The sequence below is a fragment of the Sorex fumeus genome, unplaced genomic scaffold (genome assembly GCF_029834395.1).
Source record: "Sorex fumeus unplaced genomic scaffold, SorFum_2.1 ptg000047l, whole genome shotgun sequence".
NCBI classification, from domain to species: Eukaryota; Metazoa; Chordata; class Mammalia; order Eulipotyphla; family Soricidae; genus Sorex; species Sorex fumeus.
The window spans coordinates 40,430,846-40,457,419 of record NW_026606104.1 but is presented as its reverse complement, the minus strand read 5'-3'; the positions used below and the strand labels follow the sequence as shown (position 1 = coordinate 40,457,419).

The following is a 26,574-nucleotide window of genomic DNA, read 5'->3' as shown; positions in this document are numbered from 1 at the left end:
TTATCTTTTAAATCTTCACAGGATACCTAACTCATCATCTGTCCTAAACTCTTTCTAGGTACCATGCACTATTCTATATTTTAGCTTATTAAATCATAATAGAAAGCTTTGCAAGGTTGATACTTAATTTTGGAGGAGGAAGTTGAAACAGAGAGAGGTTAAGTGACATATTCAGGGGTGCACAGAGCACACAGATAGAAGTGAGGGATTGAAACGGGTGGTCTTAGCTGTTGGGGTTGCCCTAAGGGTCTTTGATGCTACATTTCTAGGTCTCTGCTTTCAGGCCTATGGATGGATTATACTTGCCTGTCTCCTTGAGTTTAGGTGCAGCCAATGAAATCTGATAGAAATGACAGGGGCAGGGCTGGAGCAATAGTACAACAGGTAGGGCATTTGTCTTGCAAGCGGCTCACCCGGATTTGATCCCCGGCCCCCAGAACACTGTAAGGAATGGGCAAGGCAAGCACCCCACCCACTGTACTATCTCCCTGAACATTGCTGGCTGTAACCCAAAAAAGAAATGACAGGGGCCATTTATGCAAATAGCTTAGGGGCCAGTGTGATATTCTTTGGTGACGGGGAGGGGATAATCACACCCAGGTGCCTGGAGGTTACTCCTGGTTCTGTACTCAGGAGTGACCCCTGGTGGCACTTATGGGACATACGCAGTTGTGGGATGAAGGCAAGCACTTTAACCACTTACCCTCCCACCCAGTGTAATACTCTTCACCTGCTTGAAAATAACACACGGATAGCAGTTTCCTTGCCCAGGGTTCCTGAGGATGACAGAGGGCAGCACCCCCATCACATCCACAATGGACATGTAATGTGAGTGCCATCAAATTTTTGGTTTTGGTTTACACCCAGCAGTGCCCAAGGTTCCTCCTGGCTCTACTCTGTGCACCATCTGGAGTGCCAGGGACCAATCCCAGGTTGGTCGTGTGCAAGACAAGTGCCCTATACACTGAACGATCTCCCCGGCCCCTTTGCTGCTGTTCCTACTTTTTAAAATTAGCCATGACTACCTACACGATCGCTGTGATAACGAAGACTACGTACGTGAGTCACAACAATTCTTTATCCTCCTGTATTTCCCTTGGCCGTCCTATTGTGCTGCACACAGAAATACATTTTTGTGGGTGTATTTGTGGGAGGGTAGGTGGTACACAGTAGTGCTCAGGAGCCGTGCTACTACCAGCTCTGTGCTCAGGAGTCCATGTGGTGCTGAGGCTTTCTGCCCACCATGTGCTCTTGTCTGCTGAGCTTTCCCTGTTCCCAATACAACAGACTTGATGTCCCACACCGAGGATTAACACTCTCTACTCAAAGTCCAGATACCAGGTATTTTTGAGACCAACTTCCATTCTCTGACACAGTAATAAAGACAGTAGTATGGGCTTTTTTTCTTTTTGGTGTGTGTCTTTTTTTATTTAGACAAGGAAATTTCCTTCCTTTTCATATAACTTATCTAATTAAAATATTCATCTTGGTAGTTACCACAAAAAAGTAACATAGAAAATTGTATTTACATTTTGGGACCAAAATACAAATAAAGAGCAGGCTGATACCTTGCTCCTTTCCCTCCCATTTCCCGGAAAGAGAAAGCCCCAGAGAAATTGCTCGTTACACCACGGGATAACAAAGGGTTAATTTGTAATTTGGTGATTTGTATGTAGTGTAGCACAGAAGAAAAATTGCACACGTTTCCACAAATGAGACCAAAGGTTCAACATCATCCTGTGTCTGCTCTGCAGCTATGTCAATAACCCGGACGAGGAGGTTGTTTAGAAATTCAAGTTTTCCTCTCCTCCTCAGTCTTCTCACCAAGTCACATCCCTGATGCAGACACTCTGGGAGGGGGAAGGGTAGAAAGATCTGGCTCTACGTAAACAGGGGTAATAAAAAAATCCTTATGTGCCCGAAGTGGGTAGTGATGTTGGGATGAGCAAGTGTGTGTCCTTTCTTCCCTCCTTGTCTAAAGAGTCCTTACTTAGTAAAGGAAATTACATCATACACAGCTGAATCTGAAATACGAAAAACTGGTTTCAATGACAGAGATCTGAATACATAGCTAAGAGACAAATTCAAAGTGCTGAACACTGCGAGGAAGCTATTCTAGACAACAGATGTCAGACATCTGACCCAGAATGTTAATTCGGGTTTAAGTGAGCAGCTTCCGAATATCAGACTTGGGGAGCAGGCTAGAGGATAGGAGTGGAATGGTAAGTAATTAGGAGAAATAATGCTTTACCCAATTAAAAAGTACAGCAAATTAAACACCGTGATATTGTGTCCTGCCAGTGGGAACCCCGTACAGCAACCAGCCAAACAATGCAATCTTTGTGTTTGCTGTACAGACTCCCTGTGACGCTGGACTCTCCAAAGGTGACCCACGGTCGCCAGGATAGTTAAAAACAATGGGTTCCACATACAGGACCCTGAGCAAGCTTGCTGAGGTAACTGCCTGCTAAGCGACCCAGGTGGTCACACTAATCATCCCTCAGTCTGCTTCTCTGGTTTCTTAAGGATGAACACCTAAAAATATAACATCTATCCCCATGGGGGTCACAGCCAAGTGGGTTGTGCCTACAAGATGGGTTTCAACAGCCAAGAAGGAACAGACACTGTCCTCTGAATTCCTACCTTGCCCCTGTGTCAAGTGGAAAGTGAGACCCTCCCTTCCAAAACCTGCCTTGGAAGATCCCACCCATCTGATACTCCAGTTTCCTTACATTGGCCCTTCCCTCCAAATTCTACCCAAAAGAGAGAGCTACAGCTACAAAGTTATCTATGAAACATAGCAAATTGTGCTCTTCCAATCACATGATCTTTTTAAAGAAAAGGCAAAAGAAAGCCCATTTCCAACATAGCATTGTGACTTTAAAACCATTCTCTTCTAGTAGTAATCACAAGGAATGAGATTAAAGTGCTGGCATTTAAAACTCTAAAGTTGGGTTCTGGCACTACAAGAAGCCCTGCCATCTGCTTGTTTTCCTGCCCATTAGTGAGAAGGAAAAGCAAGGGAAGGGACCAAAAAAACCCCAAAAAACCAAAAAAACCAACAACAAAAACCCCAACTTAAATTTTGAATCAGACACTAGAAATAATTAAAACATTAGGGTTCTGTGCAAATTGATCTCCCAAAGTTCTGTGTCTTCTAGAAAGCCAGAAAGGAAAGAATCAAGAAAAAAATGGGAACTGGCCAAAAGGCTGGGAAAAGACCCTAGAAACAACAGTGGTTTTCAACCTGTTTATGCCACAAGACTGGTAACTTGGTTCTTGGACCAGAAGCTGAATCCCACTGCTCTAGACTTTCACAAAAAAACCTCCCTTAATAAATACTATGAGTTAGAAAGAGATGCACCTGCATAGAAACTCAAAACACTGAACAGGGGCCAGAGGCGAGGGTCTAGCCTGGAAACATTTGCTTCCACCCTGGACTCCCTCTCGGACAGGGGGTCAGGCCCCACGCCTCCCTCCATGTGCAGCAGGCACCACACAGCCTGGGACCCCCACCCCTCCCCCTGGACAAGAGTCCACTCGGGAGAGTTTAACTGGGGTGGGAAAATGGCTTTCACTAGGCATCTGTCTAATCTTAGTAATAAAAAACCTTGAAAATAAAGGCCAACTGTGTGGTAGAGATCAAGAAAAACAAACAAAATAAAAACCAATCCCCCCCGCCCCAAACCAAAACAAAGCAAAAAACAAAAACCTGGGGGGTAATATAAATACAATCTGGGGGCAATATTTATTAATTAAAACTATATCTTATAGTTTACAAAGAAACTAATTAAAAACGAAAGTATAATTGACCTTAAAATCCTCAGTGAGCCTGAGGCTTCACATCGCTCCAGAATTCTGAAGTGTTCTCCTGGCAGGAGGCAGGGGCTGCGGTGCAGTGTCCCCGGGGAAGACCTGCAACCCGTGTGGAGTTGGAGACCAAGAAGTTCCACCGAGTCAGAGATTGTGGTCTCCTTTGGAAGCTCCATTCCTCAGTCGGCACTTTGTACTCCTCCCCCACCCCCAAGTTGCATCTCCAAGGCAAGTCCTCAGTTTATCGCCGAGAGAATCTATTCTTGAAAGCTTTAATCGTCTTGGCCATCATGGGGGCAATTTCTGTGAAAAGAAAATAAGTCGGTTGTTTCAGATTTGTGGCAGTTTAGACACACAGTCCCAGTGGTTGACAGTCAAAGCCAAGCCTTACTCCTCTTGGACAAACACAGACACAAGCAATAGTTGTCTGTTAACTCCATCAGAGCAGCAGCATGCGGCTCATGGTCACTGGAGAGCCCAGGCCAGTCCACAGTAATTACTCTCCAATTCCAACACCCTCTCCAGGACTCAAGAGAATAGCCAACTTGCCCCTATTGTACATTAAGGAACAGAACTGGAATTCAATCCTTGCCAGACTCTACAGCCAAACTGAGCCATAAGTAACTGAACCCTGTCTCACTAATAGCCAAAACAGCACGAATCTCCTACCCCACCTGACCAGGATAGCAGGTCTAAGGTAAGTGTTCAAATTTTTTTTTGGGGGGGGGGAGAGGAAGTGCAGGGTTCATACCTGGCTCAGGGGTTGCTCTTGGCTCTGCACTCAGCAATTATTCCTGGCAGTGCTTGGGGGACCATATGGGATTCCAGGGATCAAACCTGGGTTGGCTATGTGCAAGGCAAACACCCTTCCCTCTGTACTATAGCTCCGGCCCCAACTGTTCAATTTAGACATAAGAAGCACTTGTCTTGCACATAGCCAACTTGGGTTCAATCTCTGGCATCCCAAATGGTGCCATGAGCACCACCAGGAGTAACTCCTGAGAGCAGAGCCAGGACTAACCCCTGATCATTGTTAACTGTGACTGAAAAACAAAACAAAATAGCTGTTAAAACCCCCAGGAAGCTAAGGACTGAGTGCATACTTTGCATGCAGGAGGCCTGGGTCTAATCCTTGGCATCTCCTGGTCCTCCAACCCCAACCCCTTGAGCAAAGAGCTGGGAAAACACCTGAGCACTACCAGGTATACCCCCCAAAACAAAACAAAAATGTTTCTTTTTTTCTTCGCTTTTTTGGAGCACATCCAGCAATACGAACAATACTCAAGGCTTACTCCTGGCTCTGTACTCAGGGATCAACCCTGGAGAGGGTTGGGGGACCATTTCAAACTCTATGCACGGCACGCAAGGCAAATGCCCTATCTGTTGTCTTATTGCTCCAGCCTCCCAATTTTTGCTTGTTTTTGGCACGGGTCAGTGTGATCCACACCCAGCAGTGCTCAAGAATCACTCCTGGTGGTGCTGCGGGACCATGTGGGATGCTGGGGATTGAACCCAGGTCAGCTGAATGCAAGGCAAGTGCCCTGCCCACTGCACTATTGCTCAAGCCCACTACTGTTTTTAATTTAAAAGGCTACTCAGAAGCTATGGTTATAAAACCTCAATAAGACGAAATATCATTTAATTAATAACAATTAGGAATTGCCTATAACTACCTGGAGAAACTAGTTTACATTTAAGTTAAAAAAAAAAATAGGCAAGGACCTAGAGAGAAGAATATAGCAGGTAGGGCACTTGCATTGCACACGGCTAACCCGGGTTGATCCCCCGCATCCCATATAGTCCCCCGAGCACCGCCAGGAGTGATCCCTAAGCACTGTGCCAAGAGTAAGCCTGAACATTACTAGGTGTGGCACCAAAACCAAAACAAAAGTACAAACAAAAAAGGCAGAGTGCCGAAATGAACAGTCACACCAATTGTGTCGAAGATGTCAGCCCGTGATGAAGAGAGCAAGGGAAACAGGAACTGGTATCACGCCAGCTATACACACACATGCACGTGCTGCTTCCAATGCATGAAATAAGGTGGGGGTGTTGCCAGTCAAGAGGTTCACATAACCCTGGACAATGGAGCGGGAACCTCCAGTTACTTACTCTTCACAGTCGGTTTCCTGGGATCATAGGAAACGGTGTTGCTGACCATGGGTGCCAAGTGGGCACTGCTGGTGCTCGGGCCATCATAGACTGTCTCCTCAGGGCTAGCATTAAAATTGTTGCTGCTGCCACTGCTGGCTGGTGCACAGCTGCTTCCTGTGGGGTATGGAGCAGGCTTAATCCTGAAAGAGAATCAGGCTATTTAGTCTGAGCAGAGAGGTCTGTCTTCAGCACCAATAGCTTGGGATGGGCCTGTCTTAGGAGGATACAGTTTTGCTGCTATTACCAGTGGAGCTCATCACCTGAGACTCTGGTTTTAATTCAAGAAATGATTGCTTTAGCTCTTCAGAATAAATGATAATTTCAACAAGTACTATATAGGTGGGCTGGAGCAATAGCACATCAGGTAGGGCGTTTGCCTGCATGCGGCCGACCTGGGTTTGATTCCTCCGTCTCTCTCGAAGAGCCCAGCAAGCTACCAAGAGTATCCCGCTTGCATGGCAGAGCCTGGCAAGCTCCCTGTGGCATATTCAATATGCCAAAAACAGTAACAAATCTCACAATTGAGATGTTACTGGTGCCCGCTCGAGCAAATCGATGAACAATGGGATGACAGTGCTACAGTGCTATGAATGGCTGGAGTGATAGCACAGTGGGTAGGACGTTTGCCTTGCATGTGGCCGACACGGGTTAGATTCCTCTGTCCCTCTCGGAGAGCCCAGCAAGCTACTGAGAGTATCCCGCCTGCACGGCAGAGCCTGGCAAGCTCCCCATGTCGTATTTGATATGCCAAAAACAGTAACAAGTCTCACAATGGAGATGTTACTGGTGCCCGCTCGAGCAAATCGATGAACAATGGGAGGACAGTGCTACTATATAGGTATAGATTTGAATTTTTTAAATGCAAATAAGACCTAAATAATTCAAGGATCGTAGATTGTGTTTTTTGTTTAAATGAAAGAGGATAAATCATAAGGAAATATTTCCCCACAAACCAAGCCATCTTTCTATTTATTTTGGTTTTTTGGACCACACCCTACAGTGAGTAAGAGTTGTTTCTGACGATGCTCAAGGGTTCATATTGAACTGGTCTCTTATGTTCCAGCTTCTCAAGCTATCTTCCCAGTCCTTGTTCTCCATTTACTCTCGAGTCTCCTGAGAGGCAGGATAATCAATCCTCAATCACATTACAATCAAGAAAGCAGAAGCTGAGGGCAGTCAAGTTCCAAACTGGTTAAAATCTCCAGGGGCCAGAGAGATAGTACAGTGGATACAGCACTTGCCTTACATGCAACCAAGCTGGATCCTATCTCTGGCACCTCATGTTGTTCCCTGAGCCCTGCCAGAGTGCTCCCTGAGCAGAGAGCAAAGAATAAGCCCTGAGCACCACCAGAAACAAAACAACAACAACAACAACTAAAAACAATTTCTCGCTAGAGGGATCATTTATCAGGGGCCAAGTGACAGTGCCAGGCTTAAAGCTCTATGTGGCAGAGCTTAGTTCAATCCCTGGCACCACATGGTCTCTTGAACACAATGGGAGTGACCCCTTGAGTACTACCAGATGTAGCCCAAACCCCTACCCCCCAAAAACGTTTACCACCAGAACCACACTGTAGTGCCTTTCTCTCGTCCCTCCCCTACAAAACCACTTCCTGCCCCTGAGCTGCCTTTCAGGATTGAAGACAAGCCCTTGGGGTCCTCTCCCTGACTGTACAGAAACCGCAGGAGCACCATCTTACTTGACTTTGTCAGGCACAGCTGCTCCTCCTGTCCCAAACTTCTCCTGTCTCCTTCGAACATCGCGGGGCGGCTTAGCCACAGAGTTAACAAAGGCCATCTTTGCTTGTCGACCTGTGAAGAAATATGGAGATTAATATCTGCCTTCCCAATTAATAAGGCCTTATTAATCATTAATAAGGCTTTGATAATGTTAAAAGGTGGCACAGGTGGGAGCCACAAAAGAAAAACATCCCCTCTGACCCTGTTCCATGCAAACTCCAGAGAGATTTAGGAATGAGAGGTCCTTGCCAAGTCAAACCCACCAAGCCCACAGGGCTATTCATCAGGTCCCATCCCTCAGGCTTTTACGTGCCCACCCCCTGCCCCACCTTTAGGCTTGTTGGCATGTGCAGATTGGATGTTCTTTGTTAGTAACCGTAGCCTCTGCTCCCGAGCATCCTGAAGTCGCAGGTACATCTCCCGCCATGACTCATATTCTTCTGGCCTTTCTTCCTTAAAGTCTCGGTGACAGTGAATTTTCCATAACTGATCAGTTTCTTCAATTAACACCTGGATCGGAACAGAGACGTGATATTTATTCATTTATCTTTATTTTTTTGTGGGGAGGGGTCTACCTCATGATGCTCAGGGCATACGTTTGGCTCTGTGCTCAGGGATCATTGGTGGCAATGGCCGGGGGACCGTATGTGGTATCAAGATTTGAACTGGGGTTGGCAGCATGCAAGGCAAGTATTTTTACTTCTTGCACTCTCTGGCCCAGAACTTTTTATGTTGTTTTGTTTAGGCTTTTGGGTCACACCCGGGGTTGCTCAAGGTAATTATTCCGATGAGCTTGGGGTCAGATGCTGGGGATTGAACACAGGCGCATGCAAGGCAAGTGCTCTCCCTGCTGTACTATCTCTCAGTCCCAGAACATAATTTTGATACAGAACTTATACAGTTCTTTCCTATCCTTAATCATCTAGAGAATAAGTAGTCTCCTAAAAAGATTGGGGGGGATGGGTTTGGTTCACATTTGGTGATGCTTAAGGGACCATACGGTGCTGAGGATAGAATCAAGGTTGGCTATAATAAGGCCAGCGCGATAACCCCTGTACTGTTTCTCCAGACAACCTAATACTTTTTTGGCCCTTGCAGTAGCAGAAAGTGAAAATACAAGTTCTAGAAACAAACATTACACTAAAAAAGAAGTTACGACAGTACACCACAGTGTTAGAGCATATCTTCACACTTATACAAGGTCTTTGGTTAGATAGTTAGCACCAAAAAGAAAAACAGATGAAAGTGCAGTAAAATACTAGCTGTTTTTGCAGTTGTGAGTTTAGGTGATACAAAACCACAAAAACTAATCTAACAGTCTTTTTCTTTTCTTTTTTCATTGGGGGGTTGGGAGGTGAGTTTGGGCCCACAATCCCTCAGTGCCTCACTGAGCTGAAATCAGTTAGGGGGCTGCTCCTTGCCATGTTTAGCAGACTATGAGGTGCTGGGGATCGAAACCAGCCTTCTTCATGCCAAAGCATGCACTCAGCCCTCTGAAGTATCTCTCCAGCCCCAAGATCATTCTTTTCTTTTAGTAAATCAGAGAACAGAATTGGTACTCAGTCAAATCCAAGTATTCCCCCAGAGTACAAAGTTCTGCAATGGAGGTGATGTGACAGTCCCTGGAATTAGACAGGTAATACAATCAAATGACTATATTCCAACATTCACTGTCCTGTAGCACCATCCTCCCGTTGTTCATCAATTTGCTCAAGCGGGCAACGGTAACGTCTCCATTGTGATACTTGTTACTATTTCTGGGATATCGAATATGCCACAGGGAGCTTGCCAGACTCTGCAGTGCGGATGGGATACTCTCGGTAGCTTGCTGGGCTCTCCGTGAGGAACGGAGAAATTGAACCCAGGTCGGCCACATGCAAGGCAAACACCCTACCTGCTGTGCTACCTTTCCAACATTACCACATTCATTTTTGAATAGATCTGATTGTTTTCAGAAGACCCAGCCAATCTCATGTGGCTTTTTGTTTTTGTTTTGGGGCCTCACTCAATGGTGCTAAGAACTTACTACTGGCGGTTCTTGGGGGACCACATGCATTGCCAGGGATCGAATCAGGGTCAGCTACATGTAGGCAAGTGCCTTAACACCTATACTCTCTCTCTCTAGACCCCAACTTGTATCCCAAGACACAAACTGTCAGGTGTTCACCAGATGCCTTAGTGTCCTCACCCTATGTCCTAGGGCTGGACTGACAAATTCTCCCTTTATCTCTATGACTATACAATCTCAAAAGGAAGGATAGGAACTGTTTTTGCTCCCTTTAAATCCCACTTTGATACTAGCCCAAGGGGTCTGGTTAAGGTGCCAGAAGCCAGAGGGCCTGGGAGATACAGGACAGAGCAAATACTTTGTGTGTGGGAATCCCAGGTCTGACCCCTGGAATACAGGGTCTATTATGGAATTCACCTTAGTGCAATGCTGGGAAAACTGCCAGGTATAACCCAAAACCAAAAAAGTTTCAAGCCCCTCTCCAAAACAATAAAACATCAAGGCGCCTGAAGCAGGTTTTTAAAAAATTACGCATGTTGGGCTGGAATGATAGCACAGCGGGGAGCACATTTGCCTTGCATGTAGCCAACCCAGGTTTGATCCCCAGCATCCCATATGGTCCCCTGAGCACCGCCAGGAATAATTCCTGAGTGCAGAGCCAAGAGTAACCCCTGAGCATCGCCAAGTGTGACCCAAAAAGCCAAAAAAAAAAAAAATTATGCATGTTTGCTCAGGGGTTACTCTTGGCTCTGCACCCAGGAATTATTCCTGGCGGTGCTCAGGGGACGACCATATGGGATGCTGGGGATCAAAACAGGGTCAGCTGCATGCAAGCCCAATTCCCTACTTGCTGTACTATCGCTCCAGACCCTAAAATTATGCTTGACGAAAGGCACCTATTTGGGGTGAGAGAGAGAGTCAAGTACAGTGCTTAAGGCTCTTATGTTCGGCTGACCCCAGTTAAATCCTGAACACTGCATGGTCCTGAGTAGCAATGGAGGATCCGCAAGCCCAGAAATACTAGTAGTCAAAAAGCACTGCTTGGTGTATTACCTGAACAAAAAAGACATTTAAATAACCAGAGAGGAAGGGGGGGGAAAAAAGGAAAAGGGTCAGAGCAATAGTACAGTACATGGTACATGGCAATCTGTCTTGCTTGGCATGGACCCAGGTTCAATCCCATATGATCCCCAGAGCACCACCAGAAATAATTCCTGAGCATATAGCCAGGAGTAATCATCCAGCAGTGCTGCGAATCACCAGTTATGGCCCCAAAACCAAAAGAATAAAGCATGGAAGAGGTTGGAGAGAGAGACAGTAGGTAGGGTTCCTGCCTTGCACATAGCCAACCTGGGTTCAATCCCTATTTCTCTATATGGTCCCTCCGAGTCCAGCCAGCAGTGATCTCTGAGTACAGAGCCAGGAGTAAGACCTGAGTACCACTCAGTATGGTCCAAAAGCCAAAATAAAACTAAACAAACAAACAAAAAGGGCAAACAGGCAACTCTGTATGAGTGAGGCCCTGGGTTCTATTCCCAGCCAAACACCCAGAACAATGATCAGAAAACTGCCCTACACTTGAGATGAGGCAGATTCACAGAGACAAAGTGATTCATGGAGACAAAACCAGAAAAGTGCCCTTTATTTCCACTCAAACAGGATACTCACATGATTGTACTCTTCTATGCGGTACAGCTGATCAGGAGTACACCTCTGCAGCACAGGTTCAAGGACAGAATACGGGACTCCTCCCACCTCATAGATCGCTGCGGGGAACCAAAGGGAAAGTGCTGAGTAGCATCCAGATTCCGCGCTACAACCACTTGAGAGCAAGAGAGAGAAGCATGTGACTTACAGTCAATGTTGTTTTTAAGTACCCGGATGCATTGCTGGTGCAAGGTCATCATTTTGGGGAGATAGGCACACTTGGAACCAGAATACACCTGCATCTTAGAATTCATTCTACGTCCAGTGAATCCCGCTTCTTCCTCTTCATGGGGTGAAGAGAGTGCTACAGGAGAAGACAATGGGAACAAATGTTAGAAAAGGCTTGGTGCGATGAACACTCTTTCCCACCCATTCTTCAGCGCAGATATTTTTCTAAGGTAACCAGTGCTCCCACTTTCTTGTATAACCTTCCAGAATCTATGGGGGTGAAAACAGTATTTTATTCTTTTTGCTCCAGGGCTCTCCTGGTGCTGCTCAGGGGCTACTCCTGGCATGCTGCTCTGGGATCGCTTCCAGCAGTGCTCAGAGGACCGGGAAGTGCTACAGATAGAGTCCAGGTCTCCTGCATGCAGAGTGTGCCCCTTGAGCAATTTTTCTGGCCTTCCTTTTTACCAACTAATAACAGAACACTAGCAGGTAGGGTGTTTGCCTTGTACGAGGCCGACCCGAGTTCAATTCCTCCACCCCTCTAGGAGAGCCTGGCGAGCTACCGAGAGTATCTCGCCCGCACGGCAAAGCCTGGCAAGCTAACCGTGATGGATTCAATATGCCAAAAACAGTAACAAGAAGTCTCACAATGGAGACGTTACTGGTGCCCGCTCGAGTGAACTGATGAACAATAGAAAGACAGTACTACAGTGTTTTCATTTAACACGAAGATTTTCCATATGCTTAGAGAAGCACAGGATGCCACCATGTGTATGAACCATGGTTTATTGGTTCATCTTTCAAAGGGGCACTTATGTGGTTTCTAGTTATTTTGTTTGTTTTGATTTGCCGGTGGTACTCAAGGAACCATATGGGTGCTGGGGATTAAACCTGGGTAGGCCCCATGCAAGGTAAATACTTTACCCCTGAACTTACTATCTCTCCAGCCCCCTAATATGTTTGCTATGTGTCTTTTTTCCTGGCTTTTGGGCCATATCTGGCAATGCTCAGGGGTTAATTCTGGCTCTGCACTCAGGAATTATTCCTGGCAGAATTCGAGAGACCATGGGGATTGCTGGGAGTCAAATCTGCGTCAGCCACGTGCAATGCAAATGCCCTATCAGCAATCCTATCTTTTGAGCCCAAAGGGATGGCCTGACGGCTGGCTCAAAGGGATGGAGTGCATACTTTGCATGCAATGCCCCCTGAGCTGATAGCTAAAATAGACCCTGAGCATAGGGTATGGCTCAAAAACAAAACAAAACAGAAAAATGAAAAATAGAAGACTTTGCTGGGCTAGAGCAATAGTATAGCAGGTAAGACATTTTTGCCTTGTACATGGCTGACCCAGGTTTGATCCCAGGCACCCCAGATGGTCCCCCAAGCACTGCCAGGGTAATTCCTGAACACAGAGCCTGATCACTGCTGAGTGTGGCTCAAAATAAAAATAAGTAATTAATTTTAAATGACAAAAAAATGAAAGACTTAGGAGAGATAGTCCAGTAAGTAAGGAGCTTGACTCGTAGGAGGCCAACCCAAGCTGAATCCCCATTATCCCACATGGTTCACCAACCACTGCTAGGAGTAACTTTTGAGTGCAGAGCCAGGAGTAACCCCTGAGCATTACTGGGTATGGTCCCAAAACCAAACTAAAGAAAAAAGGGAGTAATTCCTGAGTACAGAACCAGGAGTAACCCATGAACATTACGGAGCATAACCCTCACCCCCACCCCACCTATTCTTTTTAAAGACTCAGGCAGTAGCGATAGTACAGTAGTAGGTTGCTTACCTTACCGTAAGCCTGAGCAATGCTGAGTGTGACTGCCCCCTACCCCCCAAAAAATTTTTTTAAAAGACTCATGTACTGGGGCTGGAGTGATAACACAGCGGTAGGGCATTTGCCTTGCACGCAGCCGACCTGGGTTCGATTCCCAGCATCCCATATGGTCCCCTGAGCACCGCCAGGAGTAATTCCTGTGTGCAGAGCCAGGAGTAACCCCTGAGCATTGCCAGGTGTGACCCAAAAAGCAATAAATAAATAAATCTTAAAAAAAGACTCATGTACAACATATAGAATGAAAAGCTGCTAGTAATAGCTGCTCCTAAGATTTACTGAACACCCATCAGATTGGAAAACCCAGATCTAAGAGCTCTACCACAACCATTATTTTTGTTTTGGGGCCACACCTGGAAATTCTCAGGGCTTACCCTTGGTGGGGCTCAGGAACCATATGGGGTTCCGGGGATCAAATTCGGGTTGGTCACATGCAAGGCAAGCATCCTACCAGTTGTACTAATCCTTCGACCCCTAAACAATTATTACTTTTAATCCATCCAATATGTCTATGAGGAGCTAGAGAGATAGTACAGGGGTTAAGGCACTTGCCTTGCATGTAGTCAACCCTGGTTTGATCCCTGGCACCACAAATGATCCCATGAGCACAACCAGGAGTTATCCCTAAACACAGATGCAAAAGTAATCCCTGAGCACTGTGAGGTGTACTGCCCTCCCCCACCAAAAAAAAAAAGAAAGAAAAGAGATAAAAGAAAAAGGTCTATGAGGCAGATATTATTATTTCTCCAGAGTATGAAAGTGAAGTCCAAGGTAATTAAGTTATTACCTAAATTCATACAGTGTATGGATGCAAGAGTTGGGATTCAAACATAAGCCATTGAGCTGGAGTGACAGCACAGCGGGTAGGGCTTGTATCTTGCACACAGCCGACCCAGGTTCAATTCCCAGCATCCCATATGGTCCCCTGATCATTGCCAGGAGTGATTCCTGAGTGCAAAGCCAGTAGTAACCCCCGAGCATTGCCAGGTGTGACCCGAAAAGCAAAAAAAAAAAAAAAAAAAAAAACCACAAAAACATAAGCCATCAAATTTTAGGGTCTGCATTCCTTGGAAAAGCATCAAAATCCAATGAGAGATCATGAATAATTTTTCAGGGTGGAGGGGATGCAAAAAAGCACTCTCAAGAGTGCTCAGTTAGGCTGGGACACTCCCAGCTCTACGTGGTCCAAGTGCAGCACAAAGGCTTGATGGTTTGGTGCACTGATGCTGGGACCACCAAAGCCACCCTGGAGTGCTCAGAGGCCAGCAGGGTACACCCAGCAGTACCAGGGAGGACCATGCAATGCTGGGGCTCAAACCAGTGACCTCTACATTCAAAGCATGAGTGCCAGTTCTTTGAGCTATCTCCGTGGATCACCATGAACAAGATTTTTGTTGTTTATGTGACACACCCGGCTGTGCTCGGGGCTTACTCCTGGCTCTGTGCTCAGGGGTCACTTCAGGTTGGGCTCAGAGTGCCGGGGATCAAACCTGGGTCTGCTGCATACAAAGGCAAGCGCCTTACTTGCTGTACTACCTCTCTGGCCCCCATGAACAGGTGTTTTTTTTAAAATTCTTTTCCCCATTTTGAAAAAAAAGATGCAAAAGATTACCTTTTCGCTTTGGTTGGAAGGAAGATATCAATTCGAGGGAAGGAAGAGGACGGTAATTGGCCTGTATCACAGGTAATGGGAGGTCTGGCAACACTGGCACTACATCGGTGGGGACCTGCAGAGAAGAGACCAGTGACTGAAGAGCCCCTTTCTAGAAGCACCGCTTTCTTTCCTACAGTTGCTCCCAGCAGCGTTGACTGGCAGGTAACTTCATAGGTAGATCCAGGCTGGAGGAGGGGCAGCAGTCATGCCTGACACCACCTACGTCAGGAAACAGATAGAGATGGGCCCAGCACTACGGGGCAACTCAGAAAAGGTATAGTGGGCACTACCTCCCCTGGCAGCCGGAAAGGCCTAGAAATTACTTCAGACTGAAATTCAACAGGCCAGTCAAAACAAGCCAAGCAACGCGGCCACAGGGCGGGTCCAGGGAGCTGTGCAAGGCCAGACGCTCAGAGCGGGCAGAGGCACGGGGGGCTGAAGGGGTTACCTTTTTCAGTTTGGCTGAACTGCCTCCAGCTGGCTGGAGCTTCTCAGACTTGTTTTCATTCACCTTAGGTAATTTCTGAACCGAGTCCAAGTTTTTACTAGTGCTTTTTGCATCATTTTTTTTAAGTCCTTTTTCTCCAAGAGCTGAGGCTGAAGTTTTCACAATCTTTTTCTTTTTCTTCCGGGGCTGGTCGTAGCTGAGGTATGACTCGAAAGACATGGTGGGCTGCTCAAATTCATCATCCATATCTGCGTCCTCACCTTTAGGGAGGGAGCCCCCTGACTTCGTTTTTCCTTTTCGTTCTTGAGTCTTTAAGTTGTTAGAGACCTTCTCTTTTACCTTAGGCACCGGGTTTCCTGCCCCCTTTCCTCTGTCTCCTCTGTCGAGACTTGGCTTGCTTCGGTCTGATTTGGCTTTCTCTGAGTCTTTGTGCTTTGGCTTTTTAAGGTGGTTGTCTGAAGCAACCTCCACGGGGGGTAAAAGCTTCTTGGTGCTGCCGTCTTTATCCTTCTCTTTCTTACCACCACTAGAGGGTGGTTTCTCCTTCGTGCCCTCCCCAGAGAGCAGTCTCCGGTGTTCCTCTTTGGAGGTGGCCTTCAGTGACTTCTCTCTGCTCAGAGATGACTTCTCTTCTCCCTTGGCATCTACCAGCCGTTTGTCCTTATGGGAAGATTTGTGCTCCTTGTTCTGACTCTGAGCCCCTTTTCCCTGGAACTCACCCAGGTGTCGTTCCTGACTGACTCCCAGTCTGTCCTGGAAGGCATTACTGTGGCCTTTTCCAGTCTTCTGGTGCGGAACAAAGGGTTCAGAGTCCTGCTCTGGGGATCTGTAATGGTCCACAGACATCTGCTGTGGGCTGGTAGACGATGGAGGGGACTGAACATGGCCATAATCGGAAGATTCATGATCTGAAGAGTAAACTGGTGAAGCTCTGTGACACCTCTTTCTCTCCTCTCTCCTCTCCTGACTGTGAGACATTTTGGGAGTTCTCTCAAGCTCTGTGAGCTTTCTGTGTTTTTTCTGTCTATGATCAGGGCTGTATGATCGGCTACCAGAGGCTTTCCAGTTTTCTTGGTAGTCTCTCTCGATCTCTTCCTCCTCTTTCTGAATAGCATCTCTGGGGCGCTTCCGGGAATTATTTTTCTCAAAGTCCTCATCAGGTTCAGGGTTTCTGAAATAAAATAAAAAGCTGATATAAGTTTCAGTGTGATCCTTGTTTAGAAGACGAGGTTCCAGAACCCAAACTCACAAAGTGACGTTTAGATAAAGATGAATGAAAATGAGATAAAGAGAATGCAAAGATACATTCTTGGAAAGAACTATTTCCCCCAAGACTTGGAAAGAAGGGAAATAGGTTCTGTTCAAAAATATTCAACTAACTTTTAAAATTGGAAAATCTCATTAAAAGGAAAATAATGTGTTTACAACTACATAGAAATCAAGAAAGATAAACTGTAGATATAAATGCTTAAAATTATTTTTTCAAAATGAAGACACATTCAACTATTACATTAAAAAGGGGGGATTTTTGTCAGGGAGCTAAAGGACTGAAGTACATGCCTTGAATGAAGGAGCCGGAGCTTCAATCCCCTGCACAGCGGCTCCCACAAAGAATGGGCCTCCCTCCAAAAAAGGAAATTGTTACTTACTTCACTCTCAACCATATAAAAATGACTTTCTACAGCTGAGATAGAGAGGTGACCACCAAGTAAATGATGCTTGAATGGCTCGTTCAGGATGGGAGATGTATGCTGAAAGTAGACTATCGACCGAATATGATGGCCACTTAGTACCCGTATTGCAAACCATAACACTCAAAAGGAGAGAGAGTAAAAGCGAATGTGACTGCCACAGAGGTGTGGGGAGGGTATGGGGTGGGGGGTGGGATACTGAGAACATTGGTGGTAGAGAATGGGCACTGGTGGAGGTATGGGCACTCGATCATTGTATGACTGAAACATAATCACAGAAGTTTGTAAGTCTATATCTGTATCTCATGGTGATTCATTAAATAAATAAATAAATAAATAATGCCTTTCCAGAAGAGACTGGAAAGAAACAGAGCAAAATGTTAATTATGCCGGGGCTGGAACAATAATAGCACAGCGGGTAGGGTGTTTGCCTTGCATGTGGCCAACCCGGGTTTGATTCCCAGATCCCATATGGTCCCCTGAGCATTGCGAGGGGTAACTCCTGAGTGCAGAGCCAGGAGTAACCCCTGTGCATCGCCAGGTATGACCAAAAACCAAAAAAAAAAAAAAAAGTTAATTATGCTCTTTGGATAGTAGAAGTATAAACCACTTTTATTTCTACCTATTTTTAACATTCTATCATCATTATTGACTATTTTTGTAATCAAAACAAAATAAATAAATGAAAAATAAATACCTAAATGGCAGAGAGAATTTGTAAAAGCACTTGTCTGTGAACACTGAGAACCAGATATAACCAGGCAGTAGAAGAAACCTATAAAATTATGTGCTCACCGTTCCACAGGAACTAACTTCTTCCACTGGGCGACTAGGTCCCTGGCAAAACTTCCGACATGCTCATTTTTTCTCAAGCTATTGACTGTTTTCCCAACCCCTGTCTCCTACAAATTTAATAAAGAAATTGTTAGAAGATTATGGAAACTGGCAGTTTTCTAAAGAAATAAAGCAGGGACAGGGCAATAGTAGAGTGGATAGAGTGCTTGCCTGGCACACAGCCCATTAGAATTCTATCCCTGGCACCCCATAAGGTCCCCCAAGCCCACCATGAGTAACCGCTGAGTGCAGAGCTTGGAATTAGCCCTGAGCACTGCCAGATCAGCACCCCCATAAAAAAAACAAATAAAAACACACAAAAAAGAAATAAGGCTTCTTCTTCCCAGGACCACAGGATATGGAGGCCCCCAGCACCACTGGACCAGAACACCCATGCTGAAGCACTGAACTATCTATACACGAATCACTCTAATGGCACCCAGGTCCCCTGAATAGTGGGTGGGAGAGCCTCCATGATTAAGGGAAGGCAGGCAAAGAAGGATCTTCCATTGAGACCCTACACAAAAACAGGTCTTTAATAAAACATACCTTTCAAGTCTCAGTGCAGAATTACTTTGTTTTTGATGCCCAAACCTCTAATGATAGATAGTAGCACCCCAGATTGAGAAGAAAAATAAATTAAAAGACTTCCAAAGCTTGGGGCTGGAGCGATAGCACAGCGGGTAAGGGCATTTCCCTTGCATGCAGCCAACATGGCCGACCCAGGTTCGATTCCCAGCATCCCATATGGTCCCCCGAGCACTGCAAGGAGTAATTCCTGAGTGTATGAGCAAGGAGTACCCCCTGAGCATTGCCGGGTGTGACCCAAAAAGCAAAAAAAAAAAAAAAAAAAAAAAAAGACTTCCAAAGCTTTTAACAATAACCAGAGTGATTACCCACAGGTGTCAGCCAATGAGCAAAGAACTATGTATACATTATCTGATTCAATTTTTACAATAAACCTAAAAGAAAGACCTAAAACAGCTTCAAGTCACAGAATTTGGACTTGAATCCAGGACTCACTGGTGTAAAGCACTGTGATCTTTGAATTCCTTAGGAAATTTTTGAGACAAAATTCAAGGGCTGAAAACAAAACAAAACAAAAAAGAACAAAAACATTCATGGGCTGGAGCAGGAAGGGTGCTTGCCTGGCACACAGCCAACCTGGATTGGATCCCTGGCATCCCATATGGTCCCCCAAGCACAACCAGGAATGATCCCTGAGTGCAGAGCCAGGAATAAACCCTGAGTGAAGCTGGATATGCCCCCTTCCCCAGAAAAAAATATTCGTATCGCATAAGATTTAGTGGGGCTGGTGAGAGAATCCAAAGGGCTGAGCATATGCTTTTCACGCTGCAGGCCCTGTTTAGTCACTGTACCACAAGATCCCCTGAGAAGTGCCAAGTATGAACCACAGACAAACCAAAAATAAAGGCATTTTAAAAATTAAATGTTATTTGAGGTGCGTGTGTGTGTGTGTTCGGCTCAGGGGTTATTCCTGACTCTTTGCTCAGGTCACTCCTGGCAGTGCTCAGGGATAAATCTTGGGGTTAGCTGTATGCAGGCCAAGCACATTAACCCCTGTATTTTTGGGGGGTACTTGGGATAGAGCCCAGGACCTCACATATATGAAGCATCTGCTCTATCACTGAGCTATATAGTCTCTGGCATCTACTTGAACCATTTAAACATACATCCAACACGTGACTCGTTGAGGCCAGAAGAGCATATGTTACACTATGCATGCAAAAGACCCAGGTTTGATCCCTGGCACCACATCACTCTGAGCACTGTCAGGAGCGACTCCCAAGAAACTCACTGACTGGGAAAAGCCTTAAGCATCATTGGTGTTGTCCTGCCCAGAAAATAAAAGGGGTGGGGGGTTTAGTTCAGTAGTTCCCAGAACATTCACAACCTTCACCATTATCTAATTCCAGAACATTTCTATCATTCTAAAAAGCAACTTTGTACCTCCCAGTTCACCATGTTCCCAGGGAAGCAATAATCTGCATCTAGTGTATGGTTCTGGCTATTGTGGATGTCATACAATCAGAATCATACATTCAACATATGACCTTGTGCCTGGTTTCTATCATTTTCAAAGCCCATGTCCCTAATCTTATTCTACAATACTTCCCAGTGGGAAGTAGATGGAATATAGTCATAACATAGATCTAAGTTTACACAGTTCTTACCGCAAGAATGTCAACTGTAATAGGCAAGGCAGAGAGCTTCTTCAAATATTTCAATAGCTGCAGAGAGAATAAAATAAATATTAATTTTTATAAAATCATAATAATTCATTAACTATATGACAGTTAAGAACTGAGTTAAAAAAATTTAAAAAAGAACTTACTGTGTGTACTATAGAGTAGTATGATTATCATCCCTGCTTTACAAATGTGAAAAGGGGCTCAGAAACTTTAAGTTACTTACCCTGGGACACAGGTAGGGCAGGATTATTCACTAAGGCCTGTAGCTTTAGCATGCTTTAAACCACTATTCTGCACCAGGGGAAAATATGTCTGAGAGAAGGCAAAACTACCAACTGTAGGAACTATCATTTTGCCTCAGTTTCACAACAGAATTTTTTGGGCCACTCCTGGTGGTACTCAGGGCTTACTTCTGGCTCTGTACTCAGGGATCACTCCTGGAAAGCTGGGGGGACTTTATAAGGTGCCAGGGATTAAACCTGGGTTGGCATGTGCCAGGCAAGAGCCCTACCCTCTGTACTATTGCTCCAGCCCTTTGAAACAGAACTTCTAAGGAAAGTACCAATTTCAGAAATATTACTCATGGGCCCAGCATAGAGGAAAGCAAAAAGGTGTGTCTATTAAGAAAATGTTATCAAGTTCCAGTAAGAGTCACAGTATTTAACAGAATACATACTTTTTGGGAACCGGAGCCTAGTACAGAGGTAGGGGCCCTTGCCTTGCATGCAGTTTACGTAAATTTAATCCCCACCACCAACATATGGTTTCTCAAGCCTGCCAGGAATGATCCCTAAGCACATAGCCAAAAGCAAGCCCTGAACACTGCCAGGTGTCACCCCAAAATAAACAAACAAAAAGAATACCTCTTTATACAAGCAGAAAACCAAGCCCCATGTCTTGGTCTCCAGAATCAGAGTGTTAACGGTGAGTACAAAATGTCTCCGTAGATTAGAAAAGTGATCTGGGTTTGGCCACATTTCCTTTCTGTAGATCCTAAAACTAGGTCAAACTGGAATAGCAGAACTGTTAAAACTAAGTTCGGGGTTGAGAGACAGTCTTCAGTTTGGCTCTGTCACTGTCTTTTTTTTTTTATTGTTGCTCATTTTATTGTTTTTCACTTTGGGGCCACACCCAAGGATACTCAGGGGTTATTCCTGGCTCTGCACTCACAAATTACTCCAGGTGGGCCGAAGGAACATATGAGATGTCAGGGACTGAACCCAGGTCAGCTGCTTGCAAGGCAAATACCCTACCCACTATAGTATCAGCCCCCTCTGTCACTGTCTTGCCATGATGTGCACATCAGGAACCTCTAGGGACCTCAGGTATTTCATTTGGAAGCTAGAAACTGGATCCAATCTCTACTTCACTAGCAGATTTCAGTGTCAAGTTATGTGCAGTCACCAGCCAGAATACTGGAAAGCTATAAAATTGATTATTAATTATTTCAACCATCAACTGGCGGCTCTTTAAATGTCTGTCCTTGATCTGTAACCAGAGAGTTTTCAGCCAATTCCTACCTGGTCCACTTTTACCAAAAGTCATGATTGGCTATGTCTTTCTCTACGAAATAGCCATGTGTACATAAACACAACTGGCAGGAAAAGGGCTACAAAGTACAAATAGTTCAAAATGCATAACTGTGATTATCTTTTCATTTAAATATAAGATAGCCAGATTTGTTTTTTTCTTTGTATAACCTAGGCTTTACTAAGTCATCCTGCTATTAAATGGAATAGCAACAGTGCTTTCCTAAAGGTCATTTTACTTCAATAATTACTGAAGATGATCAATAGACAAAGCAACTGGAGCACACTGATAATCTCATTTGACACAATGAGAATTCAAGTGGTGTATTTAGGGAGTTTCATCTTTGTGGTGCAGTGAAAATTATCCTCCATTTCAAAGCTGATAACCATTATCATCTAACTCAGGAGAAAGCTTTTGTGTAGTTTTTGCCACCCAAGCAATGGTTGCAAAAGATAATGACAATTCTCTATTTGAGGGTGGAGGTGGGGCTGGGCCACACCTGGTGGTGCTCAGGGCTTATTCCTGGCTCTACACTCCAGGATCACTCCTGGCAGTGCTCAGAGACCATATGTGGTGCTGGTCATAAAATGAGATAACATGTAAGACCTTAGCAGAGTGTCAATACACACTGAGTGGTATATAAATGCCTTCCAGAGACTGACATTAGAAGGTAATCTATATTTAGCCTTTTCAGTGATTAAAGAAAAAAAATTAAAGAAAAGGAATTGTCAGGGGCTGGAGTGATAGTATAGCAGGTAAGGTGTTTGCCTCAAATATGGCTGACCAAGTCAGGCACATACAAGGCAAATGCCTTCCTGGATGTGCTCTCTCTCTCTCGTCCTGATAATTCCTTTTCTCTTCCTTTCTTTCTTACTTTCTCCCTTTCTCTTTTCTTTTGAACCACATCCAGCAGTGCACAGGACTTACTCGTTAGCTCTGAGCTCAGGGATAACTGCTGAAGGGTTCAGTGTGCCAGGGATCGAACCCAAGCCGCATTTGAGGCAAACACCCTACCTGCTATACTATCACTCAGTCCCTGGCAATTCTTTTTCTTAAAAAAAAAATTAATCACTGAAAAGACTAAATATAGGTTGTCTCCTAATGGCATTCTCTGGAAGGTTGTTTATATACTATTAAACTGTGTATTGGCTACTATGCTAAGGTCTTGTATGTTATCTCATTTCATCCTCATTTATAAAGTGAATCTTAGTCTCCTCATTTTCCAGATATCAAAACTGAGCCCAATGAGGGTAAGCAACTTCCCATACAAGCTACTAATCATGTATGTCAATAACAGTATGCACTATAAAGCCAGGAGAAACATTCAACTTAATAACCATGTCCTTAGAAAATAGGAAAAGAACATAGAGCAGCAGCTCCAATGTCTCTTTGCACATGAGACCCAAAGTAGAAGGCTGCTACACAGTTCAAAGTCCAGAATACAGAAGACAGCAAGGGGACAGAGTCCCACATCATGTACAAAGTCAACATCTAAGGATGGACCAGAAGTCACTGCGGGTGTGTTCACTGCAAACTAATGGGAGGATTAAAGGCTGTCTTTCTGTTTCGTTTTGGGTTCCTAAGTGTAAGTTAAGAGCAGACTAAACTAAAACAAGACTTTCAAGTAGATTCTAAACACGGAAGAGCTGTAGAGACCCTCTATTTTCAATGAGGTTCAAGAAAGAACTTAACAAAGTAAAAGTACTTTAGACATCCGGCAGAAGCTGGAAACTTGCTGTTTATCAAACCAAAGTACCAGTTATAGTTTGCAAGAACCGATAACACGTCATTGAAAATATCAAACATTTGCACAATATAAGCTTAGGAATCTCATGTCCTTGGCATACTTCTATAACCCAAAGAGCGAAGATGTTCATAATGGTAACCCTCCTCATTCTTGCTTGTCACCAAACTTACTTTTTTTTTTTTACATTTATTTAAAATGTAACACAAGGGCCAGAGAGATAGCACAGAAGTTAAAACATTAACTTACATCTCACCTGACCCCAGTTAGAACCCTCAGTACCACATAGGGTCACAACTAAGTACAGAGCACCTGTGGATGTAGCCCCACTCCCCCCCCCCCAGAAAAACAAACAACCCTCTCCTACACACACAGCAACAAAAAAATTTAACATGAGGGCTGGAGAGATAGCACAGCGGGTAGGGCGTTTGCCTCGCACGCGGCCAACCCGGGTTCGATTCCCAGCATCCCATATGGTCCCCTGAGCACCGCCAGGAGTAACTCCTGAGTGCAGAGCCAGGAGTAACCCCTGTGCATCGCCAGGTGTGACCCAAAAAGAAAAAAAATCTTAAAAAAAGTTTAACATGAGCTGAAAGCTGGTAACTTTACAAGCAACTTAAAACTGTTTCCAATTAAAAAGTAGAAACAGGAAATTGAGTAACCCTGGTCTAGCTGATACCTTCTCCCCACATATGCCTGATCACAAATTAACTTAATCACAGTTAAAAACACTAGTATTTAACACACACACACACAACACATGAATATAGGTGTGGAATCATTCCTTTGGCTAATAATGGTTTGAAATCAAGATCTAGTTGTAAGTTCAATACTGTCATATATAATCATCTTGCAATTTCAAGAACAACCTGTGGGAGCTTGTTGGGTTAGTAGAAGGTTGGGAAGGCCAGTGTGCCAGCTTGCAGTTTTTCTTCCGGATGCCAACTATTGTGCCCTTTGCAAAAATGACTTTCCAACATTTTCTCCTCATCATAATGCTCACTTTATTATGCAAATCCATACATCTGATATTCTATCTGGGAAGAGAAAGCTTTAACGCTATAGTAAGCACTAATAGTGCAAGTAGGACGATCCTTTTCCTAATTTGTTCATGCCAAATAACTATTAGAAATGCCACTTCAAACTTTAAGTTCTAGTGGGAAATTTTCTTGCAGAAACCTTAGCATTTCTAAAAGCCTGACAGAACTACTACTTTACGGTTTTAAAAATCACTCACAAACCTATAGTGTTTAAGAAAACAAACTAGTGCTCAAAAATAATGACCATTCATTAGAGATCCACAAAAAAAATATTATAAAAAGAAACTTGTACGTACGCCTGAGCACTTGGTACTGGAGCAGCAAAGAAAACATAAGCCAAAACAATTGAAAGCATTATCACAGATTTAAAACTAAAATGGCTTCCCTGCCTGAAGAAGCAGAGCTCTTTGAGCTAGGGAGAAAGGAGAAAAGCTGAAAAGTGGCCTTGATGGCGAGCCGCTGTGTGCCACAGTCAGAGTGGAGGCTGGAATCCAGAGGAAAAGAAAAACTTGGAAGAGTGGGAGGGAGAATTCGAAGGCATGTCATCACTATTTGCAAGCAGCCCCTATGGCCTGGTGCTCTACACTCAGCCTTCCACGTTAGCCACGTTAGGGAAGGAAGCAGGTGAGAGTTACCAACACGCACGGGGTGCGGGGGTTACGGGGTGGCCTGGGACCGTGGCCGACCGCGCCGCCTCCCCGGTCACTTCCTCTTGCGACAGCACTTCAGGAAGCGATCGCGGGAGTCTGCCGGGCTGACACCGTGTCACACACCTTCCCGGGTAGCTCCGGCATCTCCCGGACACGCTCCGCGAGCCCGAGCAGCCGGGGGTCCGGGAAGCGGGGAGGGGGAAGAAGGCATTTAAGCTCCGCTTGAAAACCAGTAGCGTAGACGAGCTCAGCTCAGCTCGGCCGCCCGCGTCCGCACCAGCAAGGCACGGGAACGTGGCACCTCGCCACCAAGGCCAGAGGGAAGCCGAGGAGCAACAGCGCGCCTTCTCCGCTGGGTCCTCGCCCCCCGACCCCTGTCCCCAATGACTGAAGTTTGCAGGTGTCCGGCTGCAAGACGGGGAGGCTCGTCTCACCCGCTCCGAGAGATCGGCTGCCAAGAAAAGGTGCCGGGCTCCCGGCCCTAATGCCACCCGGGACGGCGTTCGCGGAGCCCGGGGACGCAGCCGCCCCCTCAGTGCCGGACCCCACGGCGCACTGGCCGTGCCAGGCACGCGGAGAACTGGGGCGCGGGGTCTCCGCGGTCGCCCGGCTCCGGGAGCAGCTCCGGGGGCCCGGCCGGCACACGGAGCCCGCCCGGAGCGCGTCCCGGCCCGTCGGGACCCGCGGCGGCCCGGGCACAGGGCGGCGGCAGAGGGCACCGGCCGCGGGGTCCCCACGGCACCGCGACCCCGCGGGGGGCGAGTCCGGCTCCCGGTCCCAGACCCCCGCCCCCACCCCCGGGGGTCCGGCCCGCGACCGTTATGGGGTTGCGCCGCGCCCAACGCCTGGCCCGGCCCGCGCGGGCCCCTCGCTCACCTTTTTGGGGTCGGCGTTGGCGGCCAGGCGCGCCTGCAGCTTCTCCACAACTTGGAGCGCCGACTCCGCCGCCATCGCTGTCACTGGCGCGGCCTCCTCGCCGGAACTGGGTTCGCGTCGCGTCCTCGGGCCGCGGCTCCGCCCTCCGTGCATCCCCGGCGGAGACGGAAGCGCAGCTGGCCCCTTCCGGGCCTCGGCGGGCGCGGGGGGCGCGCGGGCCCGGTCGGCTTGCAGGCCCCGCCCCCGGGCCTCGGGGGGCCCCGCGCGCCCTGCTTCTGGTCCTCGGTGCGGGACCGGTCCGGAGGGCTCCGCAGGGTGCGGGCCCCGACGCCTGGGACCGAGGGAGGCGCGGGGCGGGACCCTGGCTGATCTACTACTACCCCCTACCCACCCACCCACCGCCCTGCCCTGCCCTGCCCTGCCCTGCCCCGGGGCGCTGAGCCACCTTCTGAACAGCTGTCAGAGGCCCC

The 26,574-nt window shown here is 46.3% G+C and overlaps 1 protein-coding gene across 1 annotated transcript; it reads right to left on the bottom strand.

Moving 5' to 3' along the window:
- Positions 1 to 1,411: 1,411 nt before the first annotated feature.
- Positions 1,412 to 26,270, bottom strand: ELOA (elongin A). Its single transcript, XM_056123322.1, has 11 exons — positions 26,105 to 26,270; positions 20,247 to 20,303; positions 18,013 to 18,119; positions 15,527 to 16,697; positions 15,037 to 15,151; positions 11,571 to 11,726; positions 11,384 to 11,481; positions 8,037 to 8,217; positions 7,668 to 7,779; positions 5,926 to 6,107; positions 1,412 to 4,116 (listed from the first exon to the last, which is right to left on the bottom strand). The coding sequence occupies exons 1-11, from the start codon at positions 26,255 to 26,257 to the stop codon at positions 4,055 to 4,057; spliced, it is 2,394 nt and encodes a 797-aa protein (XP_055979297.1). The 5' UTR covers positions 26,258 to 26,270; the 3' UTR covers positions 1,412 to 4,054.
- Positions 26,271 to 26,574: the final 304 nt, after the last annotated feature.

What these genes read in the sequence shown, in the direction of transcription:
- ELOA (XM_056123322.1), bottom strand. Translation starts at nt 26,257, where the DNA reads ATGCACGGAGGGCGGAGCCGCGGCCCGAGGACGCGACGCGAACCCAGT. An exon ending in TTACAGTTGACATTCTTGCG is followed by an intron (nt 18,120 to 20,246) that starts GTAAGAACTGTG and finishes TTAAATTTGTAG; the next exon opens with GAGACAGGGGTTGGGAAAAC. An exon ending in ACTTAAAAACAACATTGACT is followed by an intron (nt 11,482 to 11,570) that starts GTAAGTCACATG and finishes GGTTCCCCGCAG; the next exon opens with CGATCTATGAGGTGGGAGGA.